The 24,624-nt window shown below is 34.8% G+C and overlaps 1 protein-coding gene across 1 annotated transcript in view; it reads right to left on the bottom strand.

Moving 5' to 3' along the window:
- ME1 (malic enzyme 1) overlaps positions 1 to 24,624 on the bottom strand; it is a 148,712-nt gene that overhangs the window by 23,307 nt on the left and 100,781 nt on the right. The window contains exons 7-9 of the mRNA XM_006090348.3: positions 17,132 to 17,241; positions 8,429 to 8,526; positions 6,575 to 6,688 (exon numbers count right to left, since the gene is read on the bottom strand). Coding sequence (XP_006090410.2) covers positions 6,575 to 6,688; positions 8,429 to 8,526; positions 17,132 to 17,241 — 322 coding nt within the window. The remainder of the gene's footprint in view (positions 1 to 6,574; positions 6,689 to 8,428; positions 8,527 to 17,131; positions 17,242 to 24,624) is intronic.

Raw genomic sequence — 24,624 nt, 5'->3', positions numbered from 1 at the left:
CCTTCTCTGAATCTAGTAAGGTTAAGGCAATTGCCTTTACCTTTGGATTTCTATTTTATGGACCAATGGCTCATGTTTCTCCTGTTTTCAAAATCTAATTTGGAATCCATATTCTTTATGCCAATCACTTAAGTTGGATATAAGATATAGAAGATTTATTTTCCCTTCATTCTTCCTTTCCAGGATCCTTTTCAGCTCAGCATTTTGCTCTCTTTTGGTAAAGTGCTTGTGGGCACTTATCTCAGAAATCCAAAATTCTAGAGTTTCTTTTTTTTTTTAAGCCTCCAATTACAACAAATGTATTATGGATAGCTGGGAATTCCTTTTGAAAGTTATTACTTTTTAAGTTCCTCTCTCCCCTCATTTTTTTGGTGCTGATTCTTAGTACAGGATAGAAGACACAATATAACGAATGATTTCCTTTATCAAAAGCACATACCTCTGGTAAGGGTGAGAAGGATAGGTGGCAAAGAGTGTCAAGATTTTGGCTTAGCATTCCATGATCCAGGGTACGTATAAAAATATCAATTATAGATTGCCTACACACACACACACACACACACACACACACACACACACACACACACACAGAGAGAGAGAGAGAGAGAGAGAGAGGCACGAAAAGAACTCTTCCACGAGTGCCTACCTTGAATCCACGCCTGCTTATGCAATAGGCCCCATTTTACTGGCCTATTTTTGCTGCCATGTCATTAGTATATTGAGTTGAATCTGACCCTTCTTTGGATCTGCAGATGGGCCTTCCCAGAGCACTGTCAGTAACACTTCACTACAAGACTTTCAGTGAAGGTATGTTAAAGACCTCAGAGCTGTGTTTCATCATCTCAGGACAGACTTTAAAAAGATAAATGATGTGGCAAAAGTATTTTCCATGCTAGAGCATAACAAGGGCTGCAGAATGGTCATAATTTAAGATAAAAGTAGTTGACACCATCAATATTTAACACTGTTAAAATCAATCTCCATAATTTCTTAACTGTCTAAAAGACTCACACTCATAATCTTTTGTCTCTGCTCTTTTTAATACGTATGTATACACGGATCATACCTTATATGAACAAGAAAAGAGAGAATAAAAATCAAGTCAGATACTTTTCATCAAGCTTCAAAGTCTCTTAGGAGTTAGAATTTTTTTAAACCATAGTATATGAAATGTATTAACCATCATTCAAGGTGGTAGTAAGATCATGGGCTGAAACTCTGATGATATCCTAGAAGAAAGGAAACCTTTTTCCATACGGCATGGACGTACAGATGAAGCTCTCAGGAAGGAAATAACTGTACTGTCAAAACTACCCTTACAACATATACAATGCCTTAATTCACTATCTCTTTTCATAGGAACCAAACATTTCACTATAAGGCAAAAAAAAAAAAAAATTAAATTAACTCAAAACAATTACTTAAAAGAGAACAAAATAAAACTAAAGTAAAAAAAAATCTATAGTTCTATATTGAGTTTTCTGTCTCAGCAGTGATTTGGTTCATTGGTGAAAGCAGGAACATATTTACTGACGGAATACATGAAGTCTGGACTGGTTTATGGGGTGGCTCCTGTCCCCTCTGAAAGTGCCCCAGATTATCATTGTGAAATGCAAGTATCAGTCATGCTGGCATACTCCCTTTTCATTCCGTCACTGTATTTATTCTCTCTCTAATTTTTATTTGGGAAGGATTTCTTTTAAACCAACTCTCAGCTTCTTTATATTAAAGTCCATTAATATTACCTGGCTAAATAGATATGTCAATATTTCTTGCTTTGAAATACTATCCTAATGTATTTAAATATTATCAGTGACCATATAATCCATTTCAATCAACTTTATTGATATTGATGAATTATTTAAAATATTGATATTTATAGCATAAACTCATTCCACTGTACATGTGGATAGGAGGTAAATGATAGACAATGCTATAGATATGATGTTGAAAATGAAAAGAGAAAACATGTCAGGATAATACTTATCTAGTCTGATGATGCTATAACTCCATAAATGAGCTAACCTTATAGTTTACTAGTTTTGGTTTTATGTCTTTAAAGAGTTAAGGAGCCCTGACCGGTTTGGCTCAGTGGATAGAGCATTGGCCTGTGGACTGAAAGGTTCCAGGTTCGATTCCGGCCAAGGGCATGTACCTTGGTTGCGGGCACATCCCCAGTAGGAGGTGTGCAAGAGGCTGCTGATCGATGTTTCTAACTCTCTATCCCTCTCTCTTCCTCTCTGTGAAAAATCAATAAAATATATTTTTAAAAAAAAGAGTTAAGGAGTTTGACTAATAAACATTTTTATTTAAAACTTTATGATATTTTTATAAAGTACAAACAATTACACTGCAAGTTAATAAAATTAGTAAAACGATTATTATTGGTTCTCAGGAGAGGTTGTAAAAATATTAAGGATAAAGGATAACAAACACAAAAAAATCATGTAGGTTTGAAAAAAAAATTATACTGATTTACTAGTTATTCTAAGATTTATTAGTTCCACACAAAAAACTAACATAATTTTGATTTTTAAAAACACAAAAGAAAAAGCAGTTAACTGAAGCTTCTTTTATTTCTTTTATATGAAATACTGCACAAGCTATTAAATATATAACAGCCTTTTAAATGTAACTTTATTTACCTTGGCAAGCGGAATATATGCAGTTCTTTATTTTGGCAAGCGAAAGCATGAAGTAAGAGTGACTGATTATGTCTAGCAACAACTTCACAGTTATTCCAAATATTATAATCCATGGAATTTGAACTCTCAGTTCAGTAAGTCTATGTTAAAATTATTTGAGATGCTAAAATCTATATATCTTATGAAGATTTCACATATAAAAAAAGTCAGTAGAAATCACAAAACCACAATTATAGACTTTCACTTTTGTTTGGATTCTTGAATGTATTACATCCTTAAGCACAGCATAACTTGTATAGCTTTTTCCATGGCTCCAACTATTTACATGCAGATGATCCCCAAATCTCCATCTCCAGGAGCCCAGACCCTCAACCTGAGCCTTATTCTTTTATCTCTGATTGCCAAGGGGACATCTCTATCTAATGCCTTCACAGGCACCTTAAACTTGCTATGTCCAAAACAGATCTCATTCTCTTTCCCTTAAGCTGGTCCATTCTTTATTCCTTTTCTACATATGGCTGCATCACTTACCAAGGAATCATGCTAGATTCCTTCCTCTATTCTATCCTACTCCTCCTTCCATATTTAATCAGTTCCTATATATGCTAATAATGCTATTTCTTTTTTTAAAAAAATTGATTTTAGAGAGAGAGGAAGGAATCAATCAGCGGTCTTCTACTGCATGAGACAATGCTCAACCAACTGAGCCACACAGGTCATGGGCCTATTTCTTAAATTCTACTGCATCAAACTTTTTCACTCACCCCCAGAGTCACTGCTTTATTTCAGACCCAACTAATTTTTATCAGTATTATTGCAACAGCTTTATAATGTGTTTCCTTCCCTCATTTTCACCTCATTTCAATCCACCCTCCACAATGCCATCAGAGTGACCAGAGGCAAATCTCCTCTGCATACGTTTCTTCAGTCGCTTGAAAATGCTGCCCTTCTGCCTGGAAGGCCATTCATTAATTAATTCATTTATTAACAAAATATTTATTATCAATTATAGACACTCTGTAGGGCTTTGAAGATATAAAGAGATGAAAGACATGATCCCTATTTTCAATCAAGATCTGAAAGTGAACTTGCCCTTCTACTTCTTTTGCCTCAGTTTTGGATAGAAGAAGTTTAAGATGTCTATGGAAACTCCAGGTAAACTCCTAATTCTTCCTTTCAAAGTTAGATGAAGAGACATCTTGTCTCGGAATTTTCCTCAGTATTCCTACTAAGCTCTTTAGTGGAGCTGGAAGTGACATCTATGTGCATCTCTGACATCAAGGACGTATTTCTATAACATTTCCATGTAGAATTGTAACTCCTGACTCGTTTGAGTTTTCCCTACTAGGCTGTGGGCCTCCTGAGATGCAGGGCCTTCTTGTGTCCCCCAAGGCTAATATAATGCCTGATCCATAGGCGATTTCATTCAGTAAATATTCTTTCATGACTACAGTATTTTTCATTCGACCACAGTGTACAATTTTTTATAGTTATACTAATTATTCAAAGAACAGCAATGGTTAAGCCAAGAAATTGAAAATTTTGTTATAAATTTTTATTTTAAATAATTAATTTGCAATTTTAGAAAATTAATAAAATGATTATTATTTGGTTCTCAGAAGATGCTGTCAAAGTGATTTCTATCTTGTTTCATTGCTTTATAGATTCTCATAAAAGAGACATATGTACTGCTATTTGTAATACCTTAAAGAATAACATTTTCTTAAAATGTTATGCATATACTTTCTCTTCTGAGGTAAAATTTGTCTGTCTATACTGATTTTTAAAAACAAACTTTTTTCTAGCTTTATCCCTCCCCCCTTTTATTGAACTTATTGTGTTGATACTGGTTAACAAAATTATACAGGTTTCAAGTGCATAATTATACAACACATCTGTTCACTCTATTGTGTGTTCACCACCCAAGTCAAGTCTCCATCCCTCACCATTTACACCCCCTTTACCTCCTCCACCCCAACCCTGAAATCACCATAGTACTGTGTCCTTGAGTTTTTTCTCTTTTTTTCCTTTTTTGCTCAATCCCTCCACTCCATCCACCCAGCCTCCAGCCCAGATAGCTGTCAACCTGCTCTCTAACTTTTCTAACTTTAAAGGAATACAATTACTAAGTAGAATTTAGAATATACAAAAAGACATAATATATAGAATATACAGAAATAAAAATAATGTTAGTTTTAAAGTAATATGTATTTGATGTATTTCCTTTTATGACTTTTATATGTAACTCAATTTTTAAACAAAATAGTTATATATAAGATGGTGTTTTCCTTTTTTCACCTAATGTTATATTATAAATCCTTTAATGTCATTTATAAGTCTTTGAGAACCATTTTAAGCTTGTATGTTATATTCATGTGACTATTCCAAAATTTATTGCAAATTATTCTTTATTTAAGTATAACAGATCATTATTATAATTAATGTATGATGAAATGTATCACTATTATCCTATAAATAAAAGGCTAATATGCAAATCGACCAAACAGCAGAACGACCAGTCTCTATGACATGCACTGACTACCAGGGGGCAGATGCTCAATGCAGGAGCTGTCCCCTGGTGGTCAGTGTGCTCCCACAGGGGGAGCGCTGCTCAGCTAGAAGCCAGGCTCATGGCTGGCTCGTGCAGCAGCAGTGGTGGGAGCCTCTCCCGCCTCCGCGGCAGCACTAAGGATATCCGACTGATGGCTTAGGCCCACTCCCCATAGGGTCATCCCTTGTGGTCCTGGGACTGCGAGAGGGTGCAGTCCGGGCTGAGGGACACCCCCCTCCGAGTGCACAAATTTTGTGCATTGGGCCTCTAGTAAATAATGTTGTGATAATATCTTCATAGAAAACATTATACACATCTCTAACCCTATGGGATAGAGTCTTAGAATGGAAATTATTGGCCCGGCCAGTGTTACTCAGTAGTTGAGCATCCACCCATGAACAGGAGGTCATAGTTAGGGCATATGCCTGGGTTACGGGCTCAATCCCCAGTGGGGGGCGTGCAGGAGGCAGCCAATCAATGATTCTCTCTGATCATTGATGTTACTATCCCTCTCTCCCTCTCCCTTCCTCTAAAAACATATTTAGAAAAAGAATGGAAATTATTAGATCAGAAGCATGAACTTTTAAAAGCTCATGATACATATAAAACAGTTTTCCAGAAAGTTTGTACACATTCACATTTGCTTATATATTATATTACCAAATACAATGCTTATGTTTATTTTTAAAATTCATCTTCATGTGGAAAGGGGATTTACATTATTTTTTCCAATAGTTTAAGAAAGTATGATTGATGTGCCCAAATGGTAGAAGTAATAATGAATGATGTCTTACAACTTTGCAGCAACATGGTTACTTACCTAGTCTTACTTACTTCTACCATGACCCTCTGAAGTGGAACTATTATCTCTATTAAAGCTAGGGGAACTGAACCTCAAGTAAGTTAACTTTAAAACAGGCCGTTTATTAAAGCCCTCCACAGGAATTCCCATTCAAACACTAAGAATTTGGTTGAGAGAAAGCAGCAGGTAAAAGAGTAGCTATTTATTTATTTTTTCCTCCTTTCTTTCTATCTAGTATGCAATTAGACAGGTAGCCTTTAATAAAAGGAGTTACACCTAGGAGTTTTATCTGTATCAGTATCAAATTGCCTCACCTAGAAACTTACCTTATTCAAGTGGACTGACCTGTAGAGCCTATGCACATCACCTCCCAGACAGATTCTCTAGCTGAGCCGTATTTTTCTTCTTTATTCAGAAGAGTATCAGTATTGCTGTACGACATGGTCATTCATATGTAAGGGCTACACTTTTAACACAGTGTTGGGGGTGGCATAAATGAAAATAGTAGTAGTCTTTGGGATGGGCATCCAGAATGGCAGATAGATTTTTCTTCTGGTTAAAATGACAAATTCTTACCTTAACTATCAATCCTTTAGAGTCAACCATCCATATCTTTTTTATGGCTTTCTCCTTTGGTAAACCTTCTTTCTCCATGGCCATTACAATCAGGTTTGCAATCCCTAAGGCAGCCTGAGAAAAGGTTATAAAAACAAAAAATTTTTAAGTTGTTCCACATTATATCTTATCAGGTTACATTTCACTGCATTTTGTTCTTGTTAATAAGGAAGTACAAAATGGCCCTGTCTGTTGGCCTAAAGAGCTATTCATTTGTACTGGGAGCAAAGTATTTTTGTCACATTTGGGTTAAAATGAATGACAATTATTCATTCTTATCACAACAGAACCACTATTATGTAGCTTCCTATTTAGCCACAAATAAACCAGTACTATCCTTGATTGTCAGTAACCTTAATCATGTTAATACAATTAAGATTCGAGCCAATAAGAAAATATTGAATTTAAAATAACGAACTAGTCAGCCTTGCTTATTGGACTGTGTATTGTTTATTATTGGGTTCAAGCTCCTCTAACTGAATTTGAAGAAGGAAGCCAGGTCATTTGGATGGAAACTTAACCAATTAGGCAATAAAATGAAACACAGAAAATCTGTGTTCCCAAGCATTTATTTACCCTCTTAATTTGGACCAAAAAAGCACTGTGAATTTTCTTGCAAGATTAAAGGAATGAACTTCTTTGGTATTTGATAAACTGTCATAATCTGTGAAATTTCCAAAACCTTATCAGGGACAACTGAGTGACAGTTTTGAGTCATCCAGCCATTAATACTTCTGTCCTACTGAGTGTCAAAAGCTGGCCTGTGCCACTCAACAAAATCCTTTGGAAATTCAAAAGAAGTTTACTAAAATGAAGTATAGCATGGTACAATCCACGGAAATAAAAAACTCAATGTTAATGAACTCTTATTTGCCTTGATTTTTATTTCAATGTGAAAACAAATTTGTGATTTACATTCTGAATATTTCACATCTATATCTTGGCATCTAAGTTCTAGATTTGTATATTTTGTTTTGAGAACAAGTAAAATCAAAACCAACATAATATACAAAATTTCTATGAGTGTAATGTATTTAGTCATAATCTTATTAAATTTGTAAATTTAAAGCTTCTTAAAATATATATGGTACAGCCACAAAGCATTTTTCTGTTTATTACATTCTATAATTCTGAACAGATTTTGGCAGTTTTCTCACAAGAAGCTCAACTCAACTAACATTTTAATTTCTATTCTGCGGGTGAATTATTATTGCTAAGTGTCTAGTTTTCTTTCAATAGACAAATTTATAGAAAAAGATAACAGAAAACAGCATAATTCTGTCTTGCTGCTATCTCCTTCCAAAAGTATAAGATATTTTGGTTCTTTTTTGTGAGAACAGTTGTAATGAACAATGAGTCTCTCAAATACCTTTTTCTTAAAAACTTGGATATAGTTATATGTGTAAACATTGAGTTGTGAGTTAAATTAAGAAAACTTTTATGACACTGGAGGATATAAAAGTTAACATCAGGTAGCATACCTTAACTATTTCTTAAAGGCTTTTCTATATAAGCATACATTTGAAACTTTTGTTATTGCATGGCACCTTAAATATGCATTATAAAAACCTATGGCAACATCTGATAAACTTATCACTGTAAAACTGTGAAAAATATCTCTATACCGCTAAAGCCTCCTATGAAAAACTAATAGGCCTCAAAATGAATGTAAAATTGTGACTCTTTCAATAAAACCTATATTCACAATATACTAGAAATTTGAAAGAATACCTCAAATTTCAAGTTAATGAATATTTAAAATGAATTCTATGTTCATTAGTTTAGGAGAACGTAAGTATTCTATAAGGCAGGTACCTCTCCAGCTCCTTGGAATAGTATTGTTTGATCAGACAGTTTGTTCTTGGTTATTCGAAGAGCTGCAAGGATACCTGCGACTGCAACAGATGCTGTTCCTAAAAGAAGTAACAAATGTCCTTGAGTAATCAATCCTCAAACAGATCCTGCCAATGTCTAAGCCTCCAATCTTTATTCACATCTTGAAATCATTATACAACAGTTTAAATGGTACAAAGAGGGAACCTGTGGTTGTCGGATTCCATCCTTGCATATGAGGTGAAAGTCTCAGGCAATTGACATCAATATTTTAATATATTCGTTAAACTCTGAAAAGAAGATTCTGTGACTTAATTTGGTGATGCAATAAATAAGAGCGTGGGATTTGGATTCTTATGTGCATTCCAAATCAACCTGTTTACTAGCTGAATTACTTTAGAAAAATTATTTTGTACATCTGTTTCCTTATCTGTTTTACTATATGAGATAAAAGAGTACTAAGTGTTATTAGATTCTTCTACCTAATTACTCTTAGGGCTCTAAAATCTATTACTGATCCCCTCTACCCAGAGTGGGCATATAGTAAGCGCTTATTGATAATGGTGTTGGTAATGATGTTTATGATACATTTGAAATTTAATGTTTTAATTTTCAATTTGAAAAATTAACAGTTAATATCAATTTTAGCCCTAGCTGGTTTGGCTCAGTGGATAGAGCGCTGGCCTGTGGACTGAAGGGTCCCTGGTTTGATTCTGGACAAGGGCACATGCCCAGGTTGTGGGCTCGATCCCCAGTAGTGGGTGTGCAGGAGGCAGCCGATATATGATTCTCTCTCATCACTGATGTTTCTATCTCTCTCTCCCTCTCCCTTCCTCTATGAAATTAATAAAAATATTTTTAATCAATTTTAAAATCAGATGTTGCAGCATTCTCTAATTGGCTTCCTACCTATAATCACTGGTGAATCCCAAAGGTGGTAGACAAAATTAATGTAAAATTTATTTAGAATTAAAACTGAGTTTTCTGCATGGTCATAGAAACTTCACCAGTTCTAATTTTATTTGCCATATAAGCTTTCACAGATCATAGAGCAGTTCTTTTGCTTTGAGCATAATTACATAGCTCAACCTCTTTATGGCTCATGTCTGAAATAAATCTGTGCAGCTTCTTGCAGTATGTTCCAGCTGTGTCTACAATTCACTCCTCTAAAGTAATGATTCTAGATAAAGCCTAGTTAAACTGTAAACACATTCATTGGTTAAAAACAAACAATAACAGATTAGAATAGGTCTGACGAATGACAATTATGAAGTGTTACGTATGCCAAGTACCAAAACACATTAAACATTTCACCACCAGTATATTTGTTCTTTTAAATCTTTTGGTTGTTTCTTTCCTACAGAATTTTGTGGTCATAAATAGGATCACAATAAATAATAATTATTGAAGACCCTCTCTTGTATGTTTTTTATTTTGGAACATAATGTGGATCACAAAAATAAAATGCTTGCAATTTGGAATCACCAATGGAATAAATTATGATCTGTGGCAAGTCATACTTTATGCAAAGGCCACTTTTCTACAGATTATTTAAAATGAAAGGCTGTTTAAATATACAGCTGATCTATGTATGAAAAATACCATGACAGTATTAGGATGGTATTTGTCTCATACATCTACATATATTCACCACAACTGTTAAATCCATGAAAAAAATAATTTTAGTTAGAGAAGTATATCTAGTCACTAGATAAGTACGTATTCACGAATAGTACCTCAAGCTATTCCTATTTCAGGCTCTTTGGAAGTAAATTAACCAGAAATTTGGATTTGAGGGACTCTACATTCCCTTCTAACTCTGATATTTTATAATTTTAAGGGTTTCTACAGATTCTACCAGCACCACAAGATTTAACCAGTTGAAATCAACATTATGGTGTCATCAGCAATCTCTGTATTTATATTATTGTTTTGACTTTAAGTAGAACTGCACATTTAAGAATAGACAATAAAATATTCCAAAAGGTCCTATCTATAAAGTGGCTACTTATTTTTATATGGTTATGCTAGATCAGACTGTATTTTTAATTCAAAATGCTTTAAGTTCACACATTTCCCAATTAAAGAAAAAATAAGTTTCTGTCTATACCGGGTATCATCAGAGCCTTTATACTTAAATGCATATTCTATAATATTTCCTGAGGACATAATCAAACACTTCTCTTCACAGAATTAAATAAAGTCAGACCCCAGCTGGTGTGGTTCAGCAGTTGAGCACAGACCCAGGAACAAGAGGTCAGAGGTTTGATTCCCAGTCAGGGCACACGCCCAGGTTGTGGGCTTGATCCCCATTAGGGGGCATGCAGGAGGCAGCCAATCGATGATGATGTTCCTCTCTCATCAATGTTTCTATCTCTCTATCCCTCTTTCTCTAAAAATCAATAAAAATATATTTTTTAAAAGAATAAAGTCAGAAAGATATTTTTAGCACTACCAAAAAGATACTTGAATATGATTCATATACATGGGTTGGTCTGACCTCCTGGTACAACCTTGATTTAAATTTCATTGCAATCAAAGAGTAAATGTGGTACGTTGATATTTAAGAATTATTTGAATTCTTACAATAAATTATTCCAAAATAACTTTGGTTTTGAAATTGACAACTAAACTTTTAGTCAATCAGAGAAAGAGAGGCTACTGTTTATCTTTGTACTATCACTGTTTGTAAAGAATACTTAATATTTAACATTGTTAGTAAGCTACTAAAGAGATTCAATCTTCTTAAAATTTTATAAACTTCCATTTGTATTTTTATATAATATGACTTTAACATTAAAATAAGTCACAGTTAGTTATGCTGTGCTTTTGCTATGGTTATTAAATGTCGGCCCTATCTTTTATCAAAGTATGACCTCTACTGAAACAATAATTTAATCATCTGATTATAATTACTATATATAACCACTAAAGGAGACTGACATGTAATCTAATAATTGTAATCCTCATGTACTATTACATAGATCAGGCAAAGTACAAGGATTAGAACAGGGGGAGGAGGAGTGAATTTGTTTAGGCACAGGCCATGGCATTTAGAGAACATACCACCTGAGCACAGCACTGAAGGGTTAATGTGAGAGAGAGGTCCAGCACCTCAGGTGGCAGAATAAACTATACAGGAGAGCATGAGCAAGGCATGGAAGGAGGGATACGTGTGAAAAATGAGAGACTGAACATATAACATAGTTTTCCTTCTCCCCAACAAACTCTACTAAACCAATAGAAAGAAGGTTTTTATTTTTAATCAAAGAGACCAGGAGAAGAGGATAGCAATCACATTTAGAAGCTGGAAGGCAGATAGGCAAATGGCAACTGACATAGCAGACTTGAAAAGCTGAATTCCTGGCCAGTCATGGGGAATTCTAAGAAGCAATCAGACTGATATGGCAAAAGTCTCAAAAGATAAAGGAGGCACCAAGTACCTCTGGAAGTGGGGGTGAAAAAGAGACTAAAAACAGGAGGCTAGTGAAAAATCTAAGAAGTAGTCAGACCCCAGATTCACTTCCCTCTCCTTCTAGCAGACCACTGGCCTTCCCACACGATGGAGACTTAGAAAAAACTAAAAGCTTATTTTCTAGAGAGGGTCTCTGGACTGTACGACACCAGGAGTAATTGTTAGACACGAGGAATAACTGGGTGCAATGATGCCATAGTTGTAAACAGAAGATTAAATGAAAGTTTGCATACTCAATATGGAGACCCCCAGTCTTCTCCTATGTGGCTCAAAGAACACTGGCAGAAAGCTAATACCAGCAAGTATCAGAAGAGAAATTGGAAAAATAATTTCGGTGGAATCTGAGCAGTGTTAAGAGAAAAAACACACACCAGACTGATAAGGATTCCTTAAGGAAATGGCTCAATCAAGTCACCTTATGGTAAAGACCTACAATACGAGCTCCATTTGTATACTGAGCCTCCCAAAATGTAAAAGGAGAGGAAACATAGAACATATGTGACACTGTAGGTATTACAGTGTTGCTGAAGCAAACACAGCTTATTGGAATGTAAAGTGATATGAGGCTGGTGAAGTGTCAGGTTGAGATCATACAGTGCCTTCTACTACAAAATCATAGTAGCTATAGATATGTATAGGACTGTATGTCATGATTTATTATAGGTAACAGATGGTTGCTGAAAGATTCTAAATTCAGAGAGCATGGAGGGAATTGATTTGAGAGTTTCGAGGCTGGTAGTATGTAGACAAATGAGAAGTTCATTTAAATCTTTGATGTATATTCTTATAATTGTTTTCTATAGCTAATATATGCAAATTCAAAAACTTTTTAATGATAAAAAATATCTCATGCCATGCTTACTATTTTAACATATTTTCATCACTTAAAAATATGACTATCTTACCATGTCAATAATGTATTTTAAAATATTTTATAGTTATAATATTTCATAGTATAGATATATGATAACTTATTTAACCAAACCACTATTTCTGAATATGTAGATGATTCTAATTTCTTACAGAAAATAACATTACAATAAATATACATAACAGGCATTTTTTCCAAAGAAAACATACTAATGGCCAATAGGTTTATGAACATGCTCAACATCACTGATCATCAAGGAAATGTGAATAAAAATCACAATGAGATATCACCTCACACTGTAAGAATGGCAAGAGATAACCAATAGTGGCGTGGATGTGGGTACTGTTGGTGTAAATGTAAATTGGTGGAGCCACTATGGAAAACAGTATGAAAGTTTCTTGAAAAATTAACAATAGAACTACCATATAATCCAGCAATTCCACTTCTGGATATTTATCTGAAGAAAATGAAGTTACTATCTCAAAAAAAATAACTGCCACCCCCTTGTTCACTGCAGCATTACTTACAATTTCCAAGACATGGACACAACCTAAGTGTCCACCTATGGATGAATAGATAAGGAAAATGTGATATGTGACAATGGAATATTATTCAGCCACAAAAAAGAAGGAAATCCTACATTGTGGCAACAGGGATGAACCTTGAGAGCATTATGCTAACTGAAATAAGTCAGGCAGAAAAAGACAAATACTGTATGATCTCACTTATATGTTGAATCTAAAACAAAAACCCAAAATCAGGGATACAGAGAACAGATTGGTGGTTGCTAGAGGCTGGGGGTGAGGGGTGAACAAAATGGGTGAAAGGAATCAAAAGGTACAAACCTCCAGTTATATGACAAATAAGTCCTAGGGGTATAATATACATCATGGTGACTATAGTTAACAATACTGCATTATATATTTGAAAGTTGCTAAGAGAATAAATATTCTCATCACAAAAAAAATCTGTAACTATGTGAAGTGATGGATGTTAATTAAACCTATTGTGGTAATCATTTTGCAGTATGTACATATATCAAATCATTATGTTGTACAACTAAAACCAATTCAATATTCCATGTCAATTGTATCTCAATTTTAAAAATAAATAAATATTTAAAATAAATAAATATCTTTGTACATTTGTTTTGCATTTTTACTTGCTCAGGATAAGTTGCTAAAAATAGAATTATCGGGTCAAAGATCTGCACATTTTCAAGGTTTTTGACACATGTTGCCTCTCCAAGAGTTCTACCAATTTATATTTCCACCTTCAATGAATGAGAATGCTCATTTTCTTTAAAACATTATTAACAGTTGGAATGATAAAAACCTTTGTCAGCTTGATAGAGAAAAGCAGTTTCTCATTTGCTGTTTAATACACTTTTTAAAACTTAGTGGTGTAGTTAAACTTTAAAATGCATTTTCCAGCCAACATATTCATTCTTTTATGAAATGTCTGTTTGACCATTTCTGACTTTTATCTTTTCAATTATCAATGCATTCAGTATAAGATTAGGCAACATTTACCTTATTTTAAAAATCATAACAATCAAACTAGGAGCCAAAGAGGCTACTATGAGAAGAAAAATCTCTTTTTATAGCTGATTTTAAAATGACAAGAGAATAAGACCAACTCTTTGGGTGAATTTGCAAAAATTTGATGGTCTGCAGGTTATATCATTAAATGCTTAATATATTTAACTCGCACATTTTTTTTCAGTTAAAAATAATTTATAATTAGAATGCATTAAGGACTAAATACATTTTGAACCAAAATCTCTATCATTTATGATTATTTTAGATCACTAAAATAGTAGAATTTTAAATATTTTTAAAAATCAAATATTTTCATTAAATAATATCTTTAAAATCACACATCTGTTTTAAAAAATTCCCCATGGGTTCAGTGTAAAAACATTTATTTACATGGTGAGGCTGTAATAGTTACATAATTCTTTTTGTTGGCACTGGAAGGCAATTCCCATGCCCACAGTGGGGAAAGTATTACATTTGTGGGCAAAATGGTAAAAACATAAGGTTAAAAAGGTAAAATAGAAACATATGTGGGAAATGTGTCACTAAGGACACTATTTGGTATGGAAAAATGGTTTGTTCATTTCTAGTCAGAAACCTAATAAGTGGCCTCAAGTTTTCTTTTGTCAGAGATTAGATCTATTTTTCTCAAATCATTCATTTTGAGGCTAAGGCAGTCATATTCTAAAACTCCTATGTGACAATAGGTAGACAAAATGGATGTAGATTACATTTTAGGGCAGATTAGTGGGGATGAATAAGCAGTATGGAATGCCTCCATGGCTGACCTGCAGCAGAGAATATTCTGAGGCAGCCCCTCAGGGAATCTCCACAGGCAGTGCTCTTGGCCCTGGCTTGGCACTGTCTCAGATTTCCTGGGCTCCTGACTTTAATTGTGATGCAGGCCAGGCCTTGACCTCTAAATTCTTTACCTTAGTTGACAGGAATTCTGACCCCAATTCCTAACTGTTCATTTTGTTTGATGATTGGGATTTAGCATTCTTCTTCTTAAACTGAACTTTGATGCCTATTAATTCTGTAGGATTCAAAATTATGTAATACTGGTCTTTAACTTCTATATGGACATTTCTGTGGGACCCACAAGTTAAAAGATATAGAATATGTTTAAAAGGACAGTATAGGTTTGTTCAACAGTTAACTGGTGGCTATTTTAGAGACTACTGCAAAGTGAATTGATAAGTGACTTTGAGACATTGATCTACAAAGCTTATGTTTGTAGCATCAAAGACACTTTATCATTTTACATTATATCTTCAGGCAAGGATTACAGTCATTAAAATTAGACGGCTTATATTTCCTTTCTGAATTTCTCCAAATACTAGTACAGTCTCCCATTTCAAACAGTTCGGTTGTCGACCAAGTTGTTCACAGTAAAAAGGTCTGGGTTGGGGAATAAAACTTAGGCTTTCGACTTGACTTGACAACCCTTTCTTGCTGACACCTCAGCTTGACAAAAAGTGTCTCTCAGGCAACAAAGAAGATAATGTTTTTGTTGCTGGCAGAAATCGACAATTAGCATAATTTTGAAACATAAAGGCCATCAAGAGTGCTAATGTTGCTAGGTGTGAAAGTGCTCACAAAACAACAATCACAGCCCAGCCCAAAAGGCTAAGAGGTTGAACTCAGTGGTTGAGTGTTGACCTAGATTCCTGGTCTGGGCAGAGCCTGGGTTTACCAGGTCCCCAGCAGAGGGGGTGTGCAGGAGGTAGTTGATCATTGATGTTTTTATCTGTCTCTCTCTCTCCCTTCCTCTCTGAAATCAATAAAAAATATTTTTTAAAAATTTATCAAACCACCCCCCCCAAGCCTAATCAAATCACTTTCAGCATTCTTTCTAGGGCTGTCTTTCAGGGTTTAAAAAGAAAAGAAACAAACAAACACAGGTAACATAGACAAAAGCAGGTAGCCCAGGAAATATACTCTATCAAAAAACAAATAGTAAAAATCAATGCACTATACATAAAGGCAGCTTATATTGGGATGAAGCTTAGAAACTGTGGATGATTGAGATAATAGCTAAAGAGAAAAGTATATGCAGTCTTATTTTTAAACAATGAACAATATATTTTCATTTTGCTTTCTTGTTAGCTGTAATCATGGGATTTTATCAGATTTTGGGAAGCTCATTCTCTAGCTCATGGATTATATGGTACATCTAGTGTCACAGAATACTTTTCTTAAATAGAGTATAAGAAAGTAAATAAGAAATAATATATGAAGTCATCAAGCATAATTCCTGGCATTTAGTAGATATTCTTTTTTTAAAAAGAATAGCATATTATTGGCATACAATATTATATTCGTTTCAGGTGTACAACATAGTGATTCCACATTATATACCTTATAATGTGGTCACCACAATAAGCCTAGTAACCATCTGTCACCATAGAAAGTTATGATATTACTGATTATAATACCATGTCTTATTTCTTTTATAACTGGGAGTTTGTATCTCTTATACCAGGGGTGGGCAAACTTTTTGACTCGAGGGCCACAATGGGTTCTTAAACTGGACCGGAGGGCCGGAACAAAAGCATGGATGGAGTGTTTGTGTGAACTAATATAAATTCAAAGTAAACATCATTACATAAAAGGGTACGGTCTTTTTTTTTTTTTAGTTTTATTCATTTCAAATGGGCCGGATCCGGCCCGCAGGCCGTAGTTTGCCCACGGCTGTCTTACACTCTTTCACTCTTTTCACCCATTTCCCCCAACCTCCTCCACTCTGGCAACCATTAGCAGATACTATTCTTGTCCACATGCAGTGAAAATTTTATTACCTTGAATATCATCGTTGAATGTGCAATACTGGTTTCGATATTTGTTCAGGAGACGAAATGCATTTACATTGCCAAAATCTTCAAATTGAATAAGGCAATCCATGCCATACCTATGGGACAAAACATTTATGTTAGAAGAGGTTAATGAAATAACATCTATATATATAAAAGCCTAAGCGACCGGCCGACCGTTCGACCAGCTGCCCAGTAACTATGACATGCACTGACCACCAGGGGGCAGACGCTCAACACAGGAGCTGCCGAGCTATGGTGACTTGGCAGCTGTGGTTCTCGGGCTCCCTCCTCTCGAAACCAGAGAGGAGGGAGCCCGATTCCGGGGTGTGTCACCCGAGAACCGCCCTCTTGCAATCCGGGACCCCTTGGGGGATGTCGGAGAGCTGGTTTTGGCTCAATCCCCGCAGGCCAGGCCAAGGGACCCCACTAGTGCACAAATCTGTGCACTAGGCCTCTAGTTTAAAAGTAGCCTAAAGAAAAGGAAAAACATTATTTTTTTAAAGGTCCTACCTTGCTACTTAGTATCATCCAATGCCTGTTCAGCAAATATTTAGTGCATACTTACGACTGAAAAAGCATTACATTGGTACTGTGAAATAATACAAAGATAATAAAAATGTGGTCCCTACCATCAGGGAATTTAAAATTTAGTGGAAACTAAAGTATTTTTAAATAAATAAGAAGAGCATGAAAAGTAATGTAAAAGTGGTATACATAGGAATTATAGATGATAAGAGAACAGGTATCACTTCTGGCTGGAGTCACAGACTGAGTAACAAATGAACTGAGTTTTAATGAATAGTTATGATTTCAAAAGTTGAGATGTGGGGTTTTACAAGCTGAGTATATAGCAGAAGCAAAAGAATCAAGGTGAAAGTTGGGGGAAAAATTGTTCCAAAGATGTCAAGCCTTATTTGGCTATAATGTGGTGATACACATAGGGTGTAGTGAAAGATAAGGTCAGAATTTTATGTTGGAAACCTTAACATTCTAGCCTAGGATTCTGCTTTTTACTCTCTATTCATGGCCAAACACTGAAAGGTTTTGAGCTTTGAAGTATACAGGATGGATTTTTATTTCTGAAATTAACTGACTTGTCTGACCCTTTATTTGTACGATCCTTCATTCGTATGATCCTACATAATTTCAACTTTGTTTTCATTTTTGTATTAAAGTTCTTTTTGAGTATTCATGAGAAGTGAACATCTGGAGAAATTCAGAAAGGAAATATAAACTGTCTAATTTTAATGTGCTATAACCCTTACTTGAAGATAGAATGCATAATGATACAGTGTCTTTGATGCTACAAACATAAGCTTTGTAGATCAGTGTCTCAAAGTCACTTATCAATTCACTTAGCAGTGGTCTCTAAAGCAGCCACCAGTTAACTGTTAAACAAATATATACTATCATTTTGTAACTATATTACAACCATTCATTAGGTCTTCAAAAGAAATGGCAATTGAAAACAAACATGTTCAACATCACTAATTATTATTAGGGAAAGGCAAACCAAAACCACAATGAGATTTCATTCACACCTGTAGGAATGGCTATCATCAAAAAGACAAAAAACAGCAAGTTCTGCAGAAAACGTGGAGAAAAGAGAAGCCTTGTGCTGGTGGGATTGTAAATTTATGTAGCCACTAAGAAAAATGGTATGACTCCTCAAAAATATAAGAACAGAACAACCATATGATTCAGTTATTCCACTTCTGAATATTTATCTGAAGAATATAAAAACTCTAATTAAAAAGATATATACCATCTATATTCATTGCAGCATTATTTACAATAGACAAGATATGGAAATTAGACAACCTAAGTACTCATCAATGAAGGAATGGATAAAGATGATGTGATATAAATATAGTGGGATATAACAGAATTCAACAGAATAAAATCTCGCTATTTGTGACAACATGGATGCACCTCAAGGATATAATGCTAAGTCAGAAAGAGAAAGACAAATACCATATGATTTCACTCATATGTGGAGTCTTAAAAAATAAACAAAAACAAACTCATAGGTAAAGAGGACAGGTGGTTACCCGAGGGGAAGGGGGTTGGGATGTGGGTGAAAGGGGTGAAGGGTGGCAAGTACACTGTGATGGATGGTCACTAGACTTTTGGAGGTGATCACTTTGTAATACATACAGATGTCAAATTACAATGTTGTACATCTGAAACTTATATAATTAAAAAATAACAATACTTTTATGGTAAAAATTTTTTATCCAAATAAAAATAATTAGAACATGCCCATATGAGCAAAGATCAGCTAATAAAATATGAATTAAGAGGAAGAAGCAAATGGTCTAAAAGTTCTATTGCCAAGATCTTAAATTCTAAAATACTCTTCTCTCTGTCCCTAGTCCTGTCTTCCATCTCTTCCACTCTTCCTTCAGCACATAATATCCTCATTCTGGTCCTTCCTTTCCTCCTAATTCATTGCATCTTGCTTCACCTCTGTATACCAAAGACAGTTTCCCCTCATTTTCCCTCATTCTGAATAAACCCCTCACTCCACTTAGACAGCACATAATTCCATGCTATGGAGTCTCAGCCAGGACCTTAACCTGCAATATTTGTTTTCATTGCCTATTGGTCCACTCCATTATCCCAAAGCAGCTTTTACAAACCTTTTTTTATTCTCCTAGTCCCACAAGCACTCAATCTCTTACCAGTCACTCCCTCACTAAGATTAATGCTATCCAGAGAGAACAATTTTAGCTTTCTTATCTTTCCTCTCCATTTAAAAAGCTTTATACTTTTACTTGTTTTTTTCCATCTACTTCTGAAGTACTTGTACTTCCTGTTTCGAATCTTTCTATGGACCTATTGCTTCAACTTTACATCTCTCTACTAACAGCTTCCATTTCTCCTTCTCCACTGGTCCCTTCCTGTCTTCAAGAATTCTCAGGACTGTTTTTAAAACCTCATTCCTTAGTCATGACAAAACCAAAACTATGGTTATTTATTGTTCTTCCTCCACCCCATCGCCAAACCTCTCACTTCTTGTCTATATTATGCCTATACTTCAAAGACCATCTCAAACCACCACATCTTGCTATCACGATGCAGATGAGGTCACTTTCTTCGGATCCAACAAAATACTTTGTAATTATTTCCTCGCATTGTGGCTATTAATGTATTATTATATTTGTCCTTGATGAACTATCTTTTTAAATCACATTAAATTCACAAGTGAAAATTGGTATCTGATTTTTTTGTGTATTTTTTATTACTGGTGAAACAGCATTTTTTCCCATGCCTATTTATAATTCTTTCTGGAAGATTGTATGTTATTTGGTTAATTTTTCTATTTTATAGTCCTTTTCTTTATTATTTCATAAGAGCTCTTTACAAATTAAGATTATTAACTTTCAGTTATATATGTTACAGAAGATTTCCCTACTGTAGTATATTGTGCCATTAATCATTTACAGTGTTTGTTTTTACAAAAGAAATTAAAATATTTTCCCAACACCATTTATCCCCTCTATGCCTCTTCTACTTTAACCCCTCTCCTTCCTCCACAAACCATCACCACACTGTTGTCCATGTCCATGAGTTCCCGCTCTCTTTCTCTCTTTTTTGCTCAATTCCTCCACCATGAAATTTTAAATGTGATCAGGTCTTTCCATCTTTTTATTTATAATTTATACCTTTGATGGTATGCTTATTACAGCGTTCTCTACATGCATTAATCATTTTAACTATTAATCAAAATTTTGTTCTAATGATATCACGAATTTAGAAGCTCTATAGCTGGTATTATTTTTTACTATTTGGATGTAGATTTTTCAGAAAGATAGATCAAAATTTCTGTTTCGCATATAATTCACACAACTACCATTTATTTAATAGTCCATCCTTTCTTTCATCACCTGTAATCAGATACTATATTCTGATGTATAGTCAGGTTAGTTTCTGTGCTAATAACAACAAATACTTTTTCACTTGTGTGTGTGTGTGTGTGTGTGTGTGTGTGTGTGGTGACTTATCCTTCACAACCACCTATGAGGCAGGTATTACAATTATTCTCACCTTGTAGATGAGCAACAGGCAGAGCATGTTGACCCTGTGGGGTAATGATAGTCTAACAGTGATGATTATTCTACTAATCTTTCTACCCAGAAAAAAAGTCTCTCTGTTGTAATTACTAAAGTTTTTAAATAACTTTATAATTTAATAATGTTATTTATCTTTCATCCTATTTTTTATATATTTTTTAAATATTTTGTATCACTTTGAGGTGTATAGCATAGTGGTTAGGCAATCATATACTTTGCAAAGTAGTTCCCCCAATATTTCAAGTACCCACTTGGCACCATATAGAGTTATTACAATATTATTATCTCATTCTCTTTAAGTATTTGCTTGTATATGGTGGTTGTTTAAAAACCTAGGTTCTAGAGTCAGAGCTCCTGGGGTGAAATCCTGCCCTCCTTACTTATTTTGTATCCTTAACTGGTCTGTGTCTTTATTCCTCCATTAGGAGGAATGAGAATAATAATGGTATATTGTAATACATTTGTTATCAGGGTTAAATGAAGTGATACATATAAGTGCTCACCATGCAAAGATGGCACATGAATACTCTATCATCACTAGACATATTTTATTATTTAATAGCAACAATAGAAGCCATAGACAGTGAAATATTTTCAAAGGCCTAAAAGAAAGTAACTGTCATCCTAGAATAGTATATGTAGCAAAGGTATTCTTCAAGAGTAAGGTTGAAACAAGACATCTTTAGATAAATAAATGCTAAAGGACTTTTACTAAAGGATCTTCTAAAGGGTGCATTTCATGAAGAAAGAAAAAAAACCCTAGAAAGAAGGTCTATGATATAAGACAGCAAAATGTAAGTAAAAACAATTTTTATCCACATAAAATAGCAACAAAGGATAAGGCTGCTTCTGGCATGACAGATTGAGGAGGTTGGCAAATCTGGTCCCCAAGGAGGAAAAAAAAATAGCAGAAAAAATCTTCAGACCAACCATTTCAGTGCTATGGAAATCAACTAAAGGTAAAAGAAACAAAATTGTAAAGTACAATGGGGAAATGAGGTCAATTTTTTCAAGGAAAATAAAATCTTATGCTTCTTTTATATGTGATGCTACTCTAGGAAACTCTTTAGCTACTAGCTTTATTAAAAATTACTAAAATGTTATTAAGAATGGCCTTTCTCTGGTTATAAATTATTATGTGGTGTTTTTTTTTTTTGTTTTTTTTTTTTTTACAATCTTAGCAGAGAAACAAACGTTGTGGTAGCAACTGATTACCCCAAACACAAATATCGGTCAATAATCATCCAGTGCCTGTAATGGCTCCTTCCTATGTCTGGTTTCCACGCCGGCCTTTAGGAAGTAAAGGTTGCCTGCTTGCTTTCAGACAGTGCCCTCATATGGTTGGCCCCAATGTGTCATGTACATGTGGTGGAGCAGCATTAGCTGGTCTGTCATTATGTCCCAAAGCAGCAGAACCTTGTGGTTTCAGCATGTGAGGAGGAATCAGAGCCTTCTCAGTGCTATTCCTGGGTCTACCACTTACTTGATCCTGTGGTTCTGGGCTTGTCACAGTTTCTCTGTGGTTAAGATGAAATCCCCGCAATGTCATTTGCCTTTGGTGTTTAGGACGCAATGTGGTCAGGCTATAAATTTATACTGTTTTCTAAGTGAAATCAAAGCATAGGAATAGGTAGTAAAATGGTGCACAAGATACCTTATCATTTACAAAAGTTAGTTTTAAAATTATTCCTTGGAGAATATTGCATATCAGTTTTAAATTCACAACTTTTCTCTACCTTATAGTTAACTCTGATTTCTCCTAAAGATTTAGGGACAGGCATTCTGAATTCATTTTGTGACACAAGCATCTTGCATCATATAATAAAAGGCAGCCATGTAAGGGGTATTTTGTTCCAGATTGAACCAGCCTTGTCACTATGAAATTATGAGCAATGGAACACAAGGAAGTGAGCCAATTCAATTCCACATAACTACAAAAAGAACCTACTATTTCACGATTAAAATATCACATAAACCAGTGGGTGTGAATGGTTTTCAAAAGTAACAGAAATAGCACCCATGAAATTAACATGTAAGAACTGGAGAGATGTTTCCCTTGTGGCTGTTAAATCAGGCAAAAATCTTATTATGGTGACTAATGAGTATATGTAGCACTTACTAAGTGCTGGACACTGTGCTCCACATTTCATAGGGATCGTCTCATTTAATTCCCTCAGTAACCCAATTAGGCCATGTATTGTTACATCCATTTTACAGATGAAGATACTGGAGCTCAGAGAGATTGAGGGCCATAGTTGAGTTCATACTGCTAATAAGTGGAAGGGTCTGGATTGACTCACAGGACCTGTGTTCAAACTGCTATATATCAGGCTTCCATAGAACACCAACATCATGATCAAGTAAATAAAGTAAACAGTATATTTAAAAATTAAAGCATTGCATTGATAAAATAGGGAGTTATGATTTTATCATAAAACTAGTAAGATAGCATTTGTATGCATTCAATATACTAGATATTTTTATTATAAGAAGTATATAGGCAGACAATGGTGAAAACGTTAGTCTTTTTCTTTGGTTATAAACTATCAAGAATTCACTCTAACCAAGTCAACCAAAAACATTTTGATTTTCTCCCAAGATAGAGTAAAATGTTTTGTTTTGTTTATGATTTATGACTTACAGGACTCTATGCAGCATTTAAGATATAGAGCACTTTAGTTCTGACAGGTACCTTAGAGATAGTTTATTCCAAATTACTCATGCTTAATAATGTAACTAAGGTCTGAGGGAGGTCAAATAATTGAGCAGCAAATAGGAAACATGGATCTTGCCCTTAAAATGCTTAGAGTCTCATTGGGAAGCAAATGATAAACTAAGTACCTACTAGGAATTAGGAATTGTTCTAGGTGCTGTTGACACATTTCTGCTCTCACAAAGCTTTTGACAAATATAGTAAATAGGGATTATAATACGGTGGGATAAGTACTTTAATAGAGCAAATTCAGGATGCCAAAACTCAGAGAAGAAGCACCTATCCAGAATTAAGGGGTTTAAGATAAACTTTCTAGATGAAGCTGAAGCCTGAAAGGTGAGTAGGAGTTTGCCAAACTAAGAGGAAGACGAAGAATTTTTCTTGAGGGAACATCCTCAAAGGCTCAGAGTTAAATCAATGCATATTCCAGGAACTGAAATAAACATGACTAAATCACAATGTTTGACGGGAAAGAAACAAGAATTAAGGCTAGAGAGGTAAACAGAGCCAGATATGCAGGACCTCTAATCTGTGTTCAGGGATTTGCACTGGATCCTAAGAGTATAACATTAAACAGGAGTGTGATGTGATCAGTTTGCATTTTAGACCAGTCCTGTGTGGTCAGGGTGAAGAATGGATTAGAGAGGCAGGAAGAGGTGCAGGAAGTTTCCTTAGGAGGCTGCTGCAAA

The sequence above is a fragment of the Myotis lucifugus genome, unplaced genomic scaffold, assembly GCF_000147115.1.
Source record: "Myotis lucifugus unplaced genomic scaffold, Myoluc2.0 scaffold_71, whole genome shotgun sequence".
Lineage (NCBI taxonomy): Eukaryota > Metazoa > Chordata > Mammalia > Chiroptera > Vespertilionidae > Myotis > Myotis lucifugus.
The sequence above is the reverse complement of the archived record's forward strand: the minus strand, read 5'-3'. Positions and strand labels throughout refer to the sequence as shown.